The sequence below is a fragment of the Cucumis melo genome, chromosome 2 (genome assembly GCF_025177605.1).
Source record: "Cucumis melo cultivar AY chromosome 2, USDA_Cmelo_AY_1.0, whole genome shotgun sequence".
NCBI classification, from domain to species: Eukaryota; Viridiplantae; Streptophyta; class Magnoliopsida; order Cucurbitales; family Cucurbitaceae; genus Cucumis; species Cucumis melo.
In genome coordinates, this window is record NC_066858.1 from 8,009,178 (window position 1) to 8,023,638 (window position 14,461).

At 32.3% G+C, this 14,461-nt stretch overlaps 1 protein-coding gene across 4 annotated transcripts; it reads left to right on the top strand.

Annotated features, from left to right (window-relative positions):
- The first annotated feature begins 1,318 nt into the window (after positions 1 to 1,318).
- LOC103491963 (E3 ubiquitin-protein ligase RHF2A) lies at positions 1,319 to 9,620 on the top strand. Of its 4 annotated transcripts, none has more exons than XM_008452097.3 (8): positions 1,319 to 1,628; positions 2,272 to 2,412; positions 2,492 to 2,538; positions 8,024 to 8,086; positions 8,169 to 8,277; positions 8,365 to 8,747; positions 8,864 to 8,971; positions 9,047 to 9,620. In XM_008452097.3, exons 1-8 carry the CDS (start codon positions 1,623 to 1,625, stop codon positions 9,357 to 9,359), a joined length of 1,170 nt encoding a protein of 389 aa, XP_008450319.2. In that variant the 5' UTR covers positions 1,319 to 1,622; the 3' UTR covers positions 9,360 to 9,620. The 4 variants fall into 4 exon arrangements, with proteins under 4 accessions (XP_008450319.2, XP_008450318.2, XP_008450320.2 ...); XM_008452096.3 differs by lacking the exon at positions 1,319 to 1,628 and adding an exon at positions 1,809 to 2,093; XM_008452098.3 differs by lacking the exon at positions 1,319 to 1,628 and adding an exon at positions 1,811 to 2,116.
- Positions 9,621 to 14,461: the final 4,841 nt, after the last annotated feature.

Consider the following 14,461-nt stretch of genomic DNA (forward strand, 5'->3'; position numbering starts at 1 on the left):
TTGGAATATAAATTCTTTTAAATTTTAGATAGAAAAATTGATATGTGAAATGGTGTGAAAATGATAGAAAAATAGAAAACTACATCGTTTTAGGTCATTATCATGCAGTTTTATAATCCGATCTTTTGTCTAAAATTCTAGAGAATTCCTATTTTTAAGGGAATTCAAAACGCTTGTAAAAGTTGATGAACAAATATTAGATCTTTAATCAATATGAATATTTTTTTAAACAAAGAATATGAATATACTTGTAAACAAATGACAAAATTGAAGCGTATAAAATGTTTAGAATATTGAAGGTGTATAAAAATATGAAAGTATTATATTTACACAAATGTCAATAAAAATATCTCCAAAATATCAATGTCAAAAAATTAATTTATAATAGTAAAATGTTAATTTTCGTAAATATAACAAAATACCAAAATATCTATGGTCCGTGTAAGAAAATAAAATAATCAATGATATTTTCATAAATTCCATCAAATATTGTGGATATTTTTCATTCTTTTTCTTATTCTTCTTTGGAATTTATTCATCTCCTCTTTATATTATTAATTTATTCATATTTTTACTTCTTCTTCACATTCTCACACGTTCTTGTTTGTGATTTCTTCATTTCCTCTTCTAAAATTTCTTCCTTTTTTTGTCATCTCTCGTATTTTTATTCTTTCCTTTTTCACTTCTTCAAATTTCAACTTGGTAAACGATTTTTGTCATCTCTCGTATATTTCCTCTCCCAGATCTAAATGATCGTGTACCAAGATTTAAAAGATCGTATACCAAGATTTAAAAGATTATGTATCAAGATCTAAACGATCCTAGTTCAATATCGTGTACCAAATATAAAAGATCTTGAACAAAATTTGTTTAGATCTTAGTACAGGATTGTGAACCAAGATCATTTAAATTTGGTACACGATCGTTTAAATCTTGGTATGCGATCGTGATTGTTTAAAAGAAGAATTACGCACTTGCATGTGGTCGATTGATGGCGTGTTAACTGCGAAACTTTTTATATTTTCTATTGGTGGTTTGTGGGTTTTTTCTATTTTTAAAATTGTTCTATACGATATAAAAATTTTAAGGGTGTATTATATTTTTGAAAAAACCTGATAGTAAAAAGAATAGTTTGTAATTTTTAAAATTTAAAAGTAGTATTATTTATATTATATTTACGTTAATAACTTAAGTAAACTCATGTTGAGGTTTTGGTTGATTTTTTATACCCTCCATAAAAATATGGATGAGAATATTAACTCAAAACAAAAATTAATAGATGTAAAGATAAAAAGAAAAAGAAGTTGGAATGCAAATGACGGGTTTACCAATAAGGATAGACACGGGGGCATGGCATTGGTGCGAAAGCGAGTGGCGAAACTACTAAACGCCTTAAAACTCTTAAACCCAAACCCACCCCATGACCGACCAAACCCAAACTCACCCCTCCTCACCTGCTTTTTCCCAAGTCAATACCGGAGCCCCCACCTCCATCTCCACCTCCACCTCCACCTCCATCTCCACCTCCACCACCGCCGTCCTCTCCCTCACCTCCCCTTCAATTCTCCTCCTCATTTCCCTAGGGTTTCATTGATTTCAATCCAATCAACATCGCACTGCTCATGGAGGTACTCTTCCCGTTTCCTTTTCCCAATTTTCTCTCTTCTTGACTTTTCTCTTTTCTTTTCTTTTCTTTTCTTTTCTTTTCTTTTCTTTTCTTCTTTTTTTTTTTCTGTTGATTTTTATATCTATCTTTTAATTCTCTTTCCGATGAAGATTGTTCTTTCTTGGAATATTTTTGTTTTTTCTACCTACTTTTTCTTCATTTTTTTCGGATTCCGTTTTTCTTGGCTGTTATTCGGAGGATAAAGGGGACACGGATGGATATATTCTTTTTTCTTTTCTTATCTTGTTTTTTCATGGAGTAACGGGATGTGGAGTAGTGTGGAACAAATTTTCTGAGTGTGTTCACCTCTTGAATTTGTTTTCTGGTTGTTTCTTCTCTTTGGTGCCAGCTTTTGGCGTTTAGTTCGGGAAATTTGTGCGTTTAAGCTTTTTTGTTCTTCGATTCTTTATGGATGTTTGTGTTGAATGTATGTGCGTGATTTAATTCTTGGTAATGTATGCCAAATCTCTAAATTATACTTGATGGTACTATATATCATTTCCTTGTTAAGTTGTTTATATATGAAGCACTAGATCATGTGCTTTTTGTATTGTTTTTTCTTTTGAAGTATTTCTTGAGAGCGTGCTTTTATTTTGTTCGTACAGTCTCCAACGATGGACGAAACTAAGAAATCTGAAGCGCATTTAACATCAGCTGCTGCTTTTGTCGAAGGTGGAATCCAGGATGCTTGTGATGATGCTTGCAGTATATGTCTAGAAAACTTCTGTGACAGTGATCCTTCAACGGTATTACTTATATTGTGATTTGATATTTAATCGGAAGTCAGATGCTTTCTATTCTACTTAGTTGCTATATTTTGTTCAGATGACCAGTTGCAAACATGAGTTCCATCTGCAGTGCGTTCTTGAATGGTAATTTTTTTTTTTTTGCTATATATCTGTTTGAAATATCAGATTTACTCATTGTGGTTTCTTTTTGGAATTAATAAAAAAAAATTGCAAGTCTAAGTCCAATGGATACATCATACACCATTTTGTAACCCACTGAGGCTTACAAGGCATTCCCTTGCAAAGAGTATTTCATTTCCTCTTTCCTCCAAAAAGGTAAAAAAAAAAAAAAAAATTCATAGTGAAAGTTCTTGGATTTGCAAAGGTTTGTTAAACCATGTAAGTGGAATCTTGCATATTTGAATTGTTAAGCAGTGGATTTCTCAATGCTATTAAGAGGAATGCAATGTTGAAGGATTGTGCTAGGTTTCGAGGGGTTGAAGACTGATGAAGGAATCTGGATCTGTTTTTATTGACAATTCTTCGACTGATTATTTTGCCTGATTGCCAGTGCATGATGGTGCCCATGGTAGTATTTATTAGTTGTAAACTGGTAAGCTTTGTGGCTTACTTCTTTCATTGTTAAGATTCGCATATACTGGACATCTGGGTGATTGCTTCCAGTGGGTGAGATGGTGGGCATTGAGAATTAGGATGTCATTTCATTTTGAGGAATGGTGTTGAGTTTTCTGTTATTGTCTCCAGAATATTGTCACTTTCTATGTTGGTGTTTTCCTTGGATGATTGAAGAAAATAGTGATGATGAAAGCTAACTTCAAGAGATGTATATTGTGGTAGAAAGATTCTTGGATTGAACCATTTGCTCGTGGTCTTAATAATGACTGTTCTTGGATATTGGTTAGAAAAGAAAATCCAGGTTTGAACGAAATTCTCGTGGGATTAACCCAGCATTTCCTGCTTGGAATGTTGCAAAATTGACTTGAAATATTTGGCAACCAGAGGATTTTGAGTACAAAGATGACGTAGTTTATGTGAGAATTAAAGCATGCATGAATACGTTTTCTTTTAAAGTAAAATTCCAAATTGCAATGAAATATAATTTTCGAAAGCAGCTACTAGATATAGACTTCAAGACAGGACAAGGCTCCTAGCTCCTGTACAATACTGACCTGGTTCTTTGAAGCTTATTTTAGTGTTCCATCATCACCAGCAACAGTTTTGATGTGACCATATTAGAAAATTAAGTGCAAAATAGCTTAGCAGACCTGTTCAGCTAATATTTCTCTGCTTTTCATCATTAAGCTATTAATTTTGTCAACATCTTTTGCAGTTGCCTTGACTTCTGCAGTTGCCTTAGTTGTGTCAATATCTTTTTCAATTGCCTAAGTTTTCCGTATGTTTGTTTATTTTCTTTTATGTATGTTTTCCTTTTTTGCTGCATAGTTAATTTCGAGTTTAGATTGCAATTGATCTTTAATATATGTGTTTTCAACATCTTGAGTCTCAAATGAGAGTTTCTCCTCTAATATAGAAAAGAAAAAGAGACGGATAGTATCTATTGCAGGATTGTTTCCTAGAGTTAAAAATGAACCATAGTTGTTTGTTGGATGGTGGAAATCTAGAGATTGCCTTCAGGTGCCTACTGATACTAAGATTTTTACATCAGATTGGTTCTCAGCTTCTCACGTCTTGTACCCTATTCTTTAAGCTCGATCATTGGTAAAAGCTTCCTTCATCTAGGACTGTTGTATTCTCTTTACCAGTTTTATGGCATTTCTTCTCGAAACGGTTTTCTGGTAAGGACTTTCAACTATGACTCCATCTTATGAACTTACCCAACCTCCTTCACAGCTCTAATAGAAAACCTGCTCTATTATAGGTTTATAACCAGGTCTTTTTTCTTTCTTGTGATATCCGTGAGTGTCTGGGCCAGCTTACGATGCACTTGAACTAATCTCACGGGACAACGGCTTGACCCTATAACATTTGGTTGTCAAGGAAACTCATAGGAAAGTAATTCCTAGGTAGGTGGCCACCACTGAACCCATGTCCTCTTAGTTAGTATCAAACCATCAATTCACCCAAAAGCTTAAGCTTGTGGTTGAAGGCAAATTTAATTATATGTCACCAACACTCCCCCTTACTTGTGGGCATGAAATATTTGAAAGGCCCAACAAGTGAAAATTAATTTTAATTATGGAGGAAATGATAATGCAGGGGCTTGAACACAGGACCTCCCTGGACCACCTGCTCTGATACCATATTAAACCTCACCGAGTTAGGGTGTGACATTTTGGCATTTTCATATGCAAGCCTGTCAAGGCTAAAAATATTCAAAATGTATTATAAGGGAGGCATAGTAGTTGAAACCCCGACCAAGCCTTGTTGCACACTTTGCAAGCTTAGCTTTTTGTTGCAATTGATAGTCTTCAATGCTTTCATTTATGATGTTTTCAATAATATTTCCTTTCTCTCTTACGTTTTATAAAACAATTTTTCCAAGAACGTGAAGAGAGGCTACATCATATTATGCGTCCATGACTTTTGGATTTTATACGACTGACTTGTTGACGGAGAAGAACAAGTGCCATGCAATCGTATTTGAAAGGCTACGAATGTGACAAGTGGTATCAGAGCTTTAGGTTTTATCTTGACATTGCCACCACTAACCTTGTTCGACCTCTGCCTCCGTCAATGACTAGCCATAGCTATAGACGGAGGTAGACCCAAGTGTGAACCTTGCTGCCGCACATCTCACCTGACGCCACGTCGAAGAAGCTTCAGATCTCCCTTGTCGTCTGCCTTCTGAAAATCTGCCATTCCATTGCGTTTGACGTCAACTTTGCCGCATATCTCCGATGACGTCCGCCACTGCAAGACCCATGTCCGATAATCAGTTTCGCTCAGTTTGTTTTTGTCTGTTCAAAAAATATATATATATACATATATGGGTTTTTTCGAATTAGTCGTTCTTGGATTTCGTTATAGATCTCTCTATGAGGATATTTGTTACTGTCCAGAAGTTCTTCGTTTTGTTCTTCGTAGGCTCTATTATAGATCTTTATATGAGGATCTATGTATCTATCCCAGAAGTTTTTTGTTTTGTTCTTCGTGGTTCTGTCTTTAGCCTAGAAGTTTTTGTGTTTTTGTTGTTCGTGGGTTTCTGATTATATCCTAGATCTACTGATTTGATTAAGAAGTTTTGTTAGCAAACTTAAGTTTGTGATTTTAGCACCTTGAGTTTGAGGGAGGGTATTGACATAATTAGAGTATTTTTGGAAAATATTATTCTTAGGAAATATTATTCTTATATATTCTTTCCCGTGGTGTCTTTTAATTTGGGTATATATGGGGCTGTAATATTTGATTATTATTAATGAAATACCAATATTCAAGAAAATATACAATTATTCTATATAATCTAACAGTTAGTTATTGAGACTATGTCTCCCTTTTTACCACTAGGTCAACCCATGATGGTTAGTTTGTAACCAAGTCTCTATTAATTGATTTACGGGGGCCTTTCATTTTACGGTTGTATTTTATGCTTCCTCTTCTGATGCTCTCGGTTGTTTAAAAATGTTGGTTGTTTTCTTTGATAGCTTTCTCATAAATGCATAAATATTTAGGGCAAGACTCAGAAGAGGCACCCCTGTATTGTTTGTTTTTGCTTGGTCATACATGGAAGTTGAACAAAATCAATAGCTTTGAGTTTGATTGAGTTAACAAAAACTTGGAGCAACACCTGAGAACTTCTACCACACCTTTGTTGACAAGATCTAGTGATTATTCATATCATTTTGAATGGTTCATGCACTTCATTTGTGTTTTCTGTGGACCAAAGTCATAAATTGAATAGAATAGCCTTCTAGACTTGTATTTCACTATCAACTATCATCTTTTTAGGGAGCTTTGTCTTGTTCCTATTTACATAAAAACACAATAAACTAATCATCATTAGATACAAAAAATCATTCAAACATGTTTCCCATCAGAATATCAAGCTATATCTAATCGCTGGGGTTACTAACTAATACCAAGTTTCTTGGCTAGTTCACTGTCTGCTTCTTAGGCTGCTTGCATTGTGGTTCTAATTCCGTGGACCATCTGTTTTTACTGTTAGATTGAGAGGGATTTTTTCTGTTTTGTTACTGTTAAATTGAGAGAGATACTTTATGGTGGTAGGGCCTGGTTGGGGTTTGTTATCTTTCAGTTTCATGGTTTCTAAGACATGTATTTTGTAAGGAAGGTTTAAAATATCAAGTTTCTTAGACTAGAGTTGTGGTGGTAACTTTTCAAGTGGAAATATAATTTTATTTCTGCTGATAAATGCTTCATATAATTGTTTGAGCCCTCCATTGTATGGTGGATACGTATCTTATCCTTGACTAAAAGTTGCCAAGATCTGTATTATATATGACACCAAGTTCTAAAACTGTTCCCCATTCTCTTCAGTTAACGTTTTTTCTTAAATTGTGATAAAATACTCCAATTGATGAGCTGCAATATCATTGAGGTGTATGTGATAGGGTATTGTAAGTGGCAGGATGCCCTTTCTACCACGATCCACTATGATTCAGCCCTTCGGTGCTCCAATTCGAATAATATCATTGAGATGCATAAAACTATACCGATTTATTTAAAAATATATGTTTCAGCTGGTTTATGCCTTAATCACGGGTGTTTGGGGCAAGGGTTATATAACATTATAATAACCGTCTCTTTACTATAGTAAATACTATTTAAAAGTCTCCAATTAGCTACTGTAAACACTACTTCAAAACTTTCAATTTGTCCGTATTTATTGTTTGCTACAGTTTTTATTATTTTGCCATCATCATTTTTTATTCTTTGCTATAATGTTTACTATTTTCTTCTCAAACTAAAATAATTCACACATCAAACACATACTATTATAACCAAAACTAAAATAATCTACACCCAAACACAAACTATTGTAATCCAACCAAAATAACCTAGAATTATAATAACTCAATCCTTGTCCCACAAACCTAATTTGCTTGTCTATTCTTTTTGAAGTTATAAAGAAGAGTTCCATTAAGAAAGTTGGAAAGGAAACTATATAAAGCACTGCAGTGATAAAAAAAATGGTTAGAACACTGTGAACTGGCCTTGGTACCAAAAATGAAACAATTTTGGATCGGAATTGAAATCTTTTTTTCATTGAGCAAAATAGTTCGAAAAATCTCAATTCCCTCTCTCTTGCCAAATACCCCACAACATGGTAAATAGGAGAAACTAATCATTTCAGACAGAAAGTCTCCACAATAGCTACTAAAGAAAAATCTGACGAAGTGTGCCAGAAATTGGTACGGAAAACCAATGGTCAAGGTGATGACAACATAAAAAAAAGAAGAAAAATTAATTTGTACTTGTATGACTACTAGTCAGATCTGTGCCTTTTCCTTGGGTGCATAACCTTTCATATATGATCTAGTAATCTCCAGCTTCCTATCATTTATCTTTCGGTTGGAGAACCCTGCGATAAAGTTGTTCATTATTTTCTCCATTACAAGGAAGTTTGTTATGACCAGAATCTAGATTTGATCGGTTCAAATAGGTTTATTTTTGTTTCATCTTTAAATAGGTGTCAGAGAAGCTCTCAATGCCCCATGTGTTGGCAACCTATTAGCCTGAAGGATCCAACCAGGTTTATACCAATTCGTATTTGTATCATTTTTCATTTAAACTTAGAAGCAGATGAAGGTTGTTAATATGAGGTCGTTCTGCAGTCAGGAGTTGCTTGAAGCTGTAGAACAAGAGAGAAGTTTTAGACTTAATCCAGCTAGAAACTCAACAATATTTCGACATCCCACACTTGGTGACTTCGAGTTACAGCATGTATGTACCCAATATGCTGTTTAGCCTAATTTTGATAAATCATGGGTGCAAAAATCTAAGTCAGGACACATTCTTTTCTCAATGCAGCTGCCGGCTGGTGCTAATGATGCTGATCTTGAAGAGCGTATACTCCAACACTTGGCTGCAGCAGCTGCCATGGGACAAGCACGTCATAGTGCTAGAAGAGAAAGCCACAGAAATCGATCAGGAATTCATGGCCGTCCCCAGTTTTTGGTGTTTTCTTCCCATCCCAATTCTTCGTCGACCTCTCCACCTCCTGGTGATGATCGGGAGGGTGAAGCAGCCCCAAGAATCATGGTAGCTTCTATATCACCACCTCCACCTGCAGGAGAAGAGGCCCCACAATCCAATGCTTCAGTATCTCCAGTGCAAACTGATCAGTCTTCTCCTTCAGCTCCTCAATCCAGCTCAGCTTCTGCTAGCCAACTTGAATCTCCTCCAAGTGAAAGGTATTCATTGTTTGCTGGATTTTTAGAGTTTGTTTCGTTTAATTTGCAATGTGTCATAGAATTTATCGGTCATCTATTGATATTGTTGCCATGCCACCGTCCTTTCCCCACCTTAGGAGATCTTCCAGTCAACCAGTGCCCAATAGTCAAGATAGAGCTGGACCATCAGAATTACAATCATTCTCGGATTCTCTCAAGTCTCGATTTAATGCTATGTCAATGAGGTTTGTAATGCATGCCTTAATGGTGTTATTTTTTCCAAGTGTAATTTCTGATTATTTTGTTCCTTCTCTTTTTAGATACAAAGATTCAATCACAAAGAGCACAAGAGGTTGGAGGGAGAAATTGTTCTCTCGCAACACTTCAATGTCAGATATTGGCTCTGAAGTTAGAAGAGAAGTCAATGCAGGCATAGCGACAGTATCACGCATGATGGAACGTCTTGAAACCAGAGATGCTAGAAAAAGCAGCAGTCCGGAGTCTAGTAGTGTAGGGGATAGTAACCCGGTTTCAGAATCAAATAACAGATCGATGCCAGAGAATGGAGGAAACAGTTCTTTGACCGACACAAATAAAGAAGGGCCACGCCCTGCAGAATCCAGTTCAAGTTGAACATTCTCAGAATCGGCTTCACTCGAAGTCCATGTTATAAGAGGTGAATATTGCTATTGATTGTTTCCCTCTTTCATATGTACAAGAAATGCCTGGAGTAGACTGTGTTTTAAAATTTAGGAAAAGAAAGAAACTTCAAAATATTAAAAATATTTTGAGTTTTAGTTTATTTTATAATTAGTTAGAGTATATTTATATATTAGTCAATGTATCATTTATAATTAGTAATATCATAGATTATTTACTTATAAATTCATTGAAGTCATCATGTCCAAAGTTCATATTCTACTTCTCCCGCCTTGATAGATCGAGGCTGTAGTTGGCTTCTCCACCTTTACTATCCTATTTTGGTGGGTGATTTGAAGGGAAAAACTTGTATATTGTATGAGTTTTTATAGGTTAGGCCATTATTGGAAATGGAGATAAGTCGTAAAGATCGAGGGTCTGTAGAGATTCAGGGTCTGTCTCAAATGGTCATTGGAACTTGTTAGTATATAGTATTTGGTGGTTTCTTCTGATGGAAGGGAAAAACTGTGCCAACTACCTGTGAGTTGAACTACTGCTGTCAATAGGTTTCACAGTAGAGAGAGGTCTTTCGCTTGTGGAATGGGATTGAGTGTGAAAAAGACTGTTGGATACTCTTCTCTGTGACTTCTCTAGTAATACTTTTTTCTTTAAGTTTGGACTGTGACTTTGAAGGGATAAAATCACTTTTGTCTATGTTCAAAATCCATTAGTCTGTTTTAAGGGTATGAAAATAGTTTTGGCAAGTGTGAAACTATACATTAAATTGATTTTTTTGAATGACTGGAAAGGTGTTTCATTTTAAACTTGATAAAAGTTGTGTTAACAATTTCAAAGTCGATCTCAAACATGCGTTTAGTATCCTAAAATTTTAGGCAGTGGTTCATTAGGCAACATTATGTTTTATGATTTCTCTTTTTGCATTCCATTTGGTTGTTTAGGGCATTACCCAATCAAAATAAGATGTACGTGTTCTTCTGTTATACTCTCTCCCTTCTTTTTTATCTCAAAAAGTTAGGCTCTTGGATTCAACCTTTGAGGAAACTGGAAGTTTGGAATTGCGGTTTGTTTGTATGAATGAATTTTCTCAGTTTCCAAGGTCATGTGGTGTGGGAGAGATTCAAGTGAACTAGTGATTTTTTTTTCTTTTCAGTTAAAGTAAGACTTGACCATTGTTATACATTTCTCCACTGTCTTTTTGTTTCTATTGCATCATTGGGGCATTGCCTTTTATTTTACATTTGTTTAATGCGCACCTCTAAAAGGTTTATCATTCCCTTTTCCTTTTTTTTTTCCTTCTGTCTTTTGCCAATAGAAGGGATAATTTTACTGTGTGTTCTTGGTTGCAATCTTTTTTTAATGTGACTTCAATTACACCAGGTGTACGTAGAGAGATAATAAAGTGGTTTATGGTCAATTACTTTAATACCACTTTTGGGTTAGTTAACTTTACAATATTTCTTTAAATATAATACTTTCAAAGCATATTTGGTTAATTTTTCTTTAAAATGTCATTATCATTGTCTACCGAACCTACAAGAAGATCGACAAATTGAGCCACCCATTCAAAACTGATAAACAATATATTACATGAGTCGGAAGAAGTTGGTTTGCAAAAACTGATATCGATACGTTTGACAAATAATTGTGACAAATCGACTGATAAATATGTATTTTAAAGAAAGGGAAAAATATCTTTTTGGTCTTTGAGTTTTGAGTTTGGTCTCTATCCAGTTTTTATATTTCAAAATGTTAAAGTTTCATAGTTGACATACATTTAAATTTTGTATCAATTTGATCCCTAAATTTCAATATTTATATTTTTAACTTCAATTTTTCACGTATAAACATTGCTGTAAAATATTAAGTTTTAAGAACAAATTAAAACGAAACTCAAATCTTAAGGATAAAATGTTAACATTTTGATATTTGAGGACTAAAATGGAACTAAAATCAAAACTTGACTAAATGTGTAGTATTTTAAAATTTAAAGATTAAATATAAACTTAGGTTCTTGATCAAATGAGATTTTTTTTTCATAAAAAGAGTCGTATTTTATTTAACGTTTGATAACATCTTTTTGTCTTTTTATCTTTTTATTTCTGAAGGAGTATAAATACTTAAAATATTAGTTATCATCCCACATAATTTGCTCCCACATTCAAGGTGGTCAACGAAAGATCTTAAAAACTTAATCATGGTTGGTTTTTTAGGAAAAATCGACAATGCTCGACCAATGAACAAAACACTTTTGGCACTTCAAAATAACTCCGACTAGGATAATCTATGGATCACTGATTTGTTTAAAAATGCATATCTTTTATTTGGTTTTAGTCGTGGAGGTTTGATACTAATAGTTAGTTCAATGTTATTGAAATAGCTATATGCAAATTAAAGCTCTTTCTCTCTCTCTTTTCTTTTTGGTTTATTTTTTGTTGACCAATTGGATAGTCTATATGTTACAAATAACAATTAAACAAACATTTGGTGAGTAAAAAAAAAGTCAAATCACAATTGAAATAATAATGGAGGGATGAGGTGTAAACTGTCATGTGACAATTTTTTATTGGGTAGAGTAGGATAGATGGTTGTATCCAGATTCTTCTACTAACATCAATTGTTTTTTTTAGGTTTATTAAACTTAACTATCATTTTTGACATATAAAGTATGTGAATGTTAAGCTTTCTCCTAAGTTGGAGTTTAGGTAGAATGCATTTACAACAGTTGAGGTATTGTATTAAGTAAGACATTATGTTTGAATCGTAAATATAAGAATAATTAGAAATGTTGTTCTATCTTATATATAAATCTAAAACATTTAATCAAATGTTCGTTTTTTCATTACATTAAAATGAATCAAAATGTTTACAAATCTAACAAAACTTCATAATCTATTGATATAAACACCGATAGACTTCTATCTTATTTATTGGTGTTTGTCAATAACATTAATAGACATCAGTGTTATCATTGATTGATTGTTAAATTTTACTATATTTATAAATATAATCAATATTTATATCCATCATTATATTTTTAACTATTTTAAATTTGTTATTTTTAATTATTTTAACATAGTTAGGTTGAAGTGATCTTTCTAATTGTTCAAATATAACTAAAGTCCAAAAATTAAAATTTTGTTAATATAGATTGAGTATTTCAATTATGTAAAGCAATGTGTATGTCAAAAACAAAGCGTCAATTTAATTTGAATATGTTGACTCTTCTTGAGGTTTAATTGAATATGATTTCTCTTTTTTATGTTGTGTATATCTTGCGAACTACTTTTTAATATCTACAATTTTACTATTATAAACAATAAAATGTTAAAAATATTTTGTAAAATTTAGTAAAATTTTAGATTTTATTAATGATAGAAAGTTCTTATTATTAATATAATTTAAAATTTTACTATATTTTGTAAATATTTTGATTTAAAATGTTCCAATTAAATAATTCTAGTTTACTAATTTACTAAAAATCCAAATGGAACTCATTTTTAATTAACTTTTTTTAAAAAAAAAAGTTAAACAAAATATTTGTTATCGATTTTAATTTCACTAAAATTGGAAGTCCATGTTCTTAAGAGAATGAAGAAATGTACAAAGTATTTATTTATTTTGAAAAGAACATACAACAAGAAGTTAATCCCAATCAAACAATCTAAAACTCAAACCTTTTAGATTTAGACTTTATATTATATTATATATATATATATATATAAATTAAGTGTTGAATTGAAATAAGAGAAGGTGGAAAATTGAGCAAATAATTCTAAAATAAAACTTCAATGATGGACCAAAACCACAAAAAACAAAAAACATTAATTTATTTAATTTGGCATCCAAAGTTGCCCAAAAATTAGAAAAAAAAAGAATAATCAATATATGTTTTAAGAAAAAGTCAAAGGTGCCCTTACATTAAAGAGAAACCACTTCTTTGTTGAGGGCCATTTTGGTGATTTAAAAAGTTGAGGTAGTTGTGGGTGATGCCACCGACAAATTGGGAGCAATCACACCCTCACACCCTTTCCCAATTTACTCATTTAAATATTTCTTTTCTTTTTTGAAACATCTTATTCAATATTTGTTTTTCATTTTACTCTCAACTTCATAAATATACTCTTAACATTCTCTCCTCTATACCTTTATTTAAACCTTATAATAAAAAAAAAATTAAAACTTTATTTAAGATACTTATATAACATTTCCTTTTCCATTAAGCAAAGTTTTGAGGGGGCACTTTCATTTTTAAACTAAAAGTGTCATCAATTCTAAACTTTTCGATTTTGTATTTATCTGTCTTTTTAAACTTTAGATAACATGAAATAATTTGTTGCATGTAATTTTATCGAGATATTTAGAAGTTGGATTGGTTATTATAATTGATGATTATTATAGTTAGTTATGAGTTATAATAGTTAGTGTTTAGGTACATGTAGACTATTTTTGTTTTGATAGAAAATAGTGAGTACTCTAATAAAGAAACAAAAAAGATGAGATAATATAATAAATATTGTAGCAAAGAGCAGTTTGAAATAGTATTTACTATACCTAAAATTGTAGGTTAGTATAAATATTATACTTAGCGGGAATAAAGAATGAAGCCACTCCACCAACTTCTAGTTAGCATCCCAAACGGCCCTACTGACTTTAAGTTTTTATAAACTATTATATTTTTTTCGATAAATATTTGAAATTGAAACCTTGTCTCTAATAGGTTATATTAGAATATAATAGTATGAGAAATTTAGACACAAAACTCAAATTTGTATCAAATGCATCAATTAATTTTTACTTTTTTATACATCTACAAATTATTTATTTATTTATTTATGCTAATTTTAGCCTTTTTCTATTGTGATTGTGATAATTATTATTATGAAAAAGTAATTAATATTTGTAAGGGCAATGGAGGATGGATGGTTTAATTATAATATTACATATCTTATGAAAGTAATTTTAAGTATGTGTATCAACAAACAAGAAAATGATTTATATTTTATATTATGTACTAAAACCAACAAATAATTTGCTGACCAATTTGGTTCATCATGTGTTTATTTTTCCATATTTGC

What these genes read in the sequence shown, in the direction of transcription:
- LOC103491963 (XM_008452096.3), top strand. An exon ending in AGCCTGAAGGATCCAACCAG is followed by an intron (nt 8,087 to 8,168) that starts GTTTATACCAAT and finishes GTCGTTCTGCAG; the next exon opens with TCAGGAGTTGCTTGAAGCTG. An exon ending in TTTAATGCTATGTCAATGAG is followed by an intron (nt 8,972 to 9,046) that starts GTTTGTAATGCA and finishes TTCTCTTTTTAG; the next exon opens with ATACAAAGATTCAATCACAA.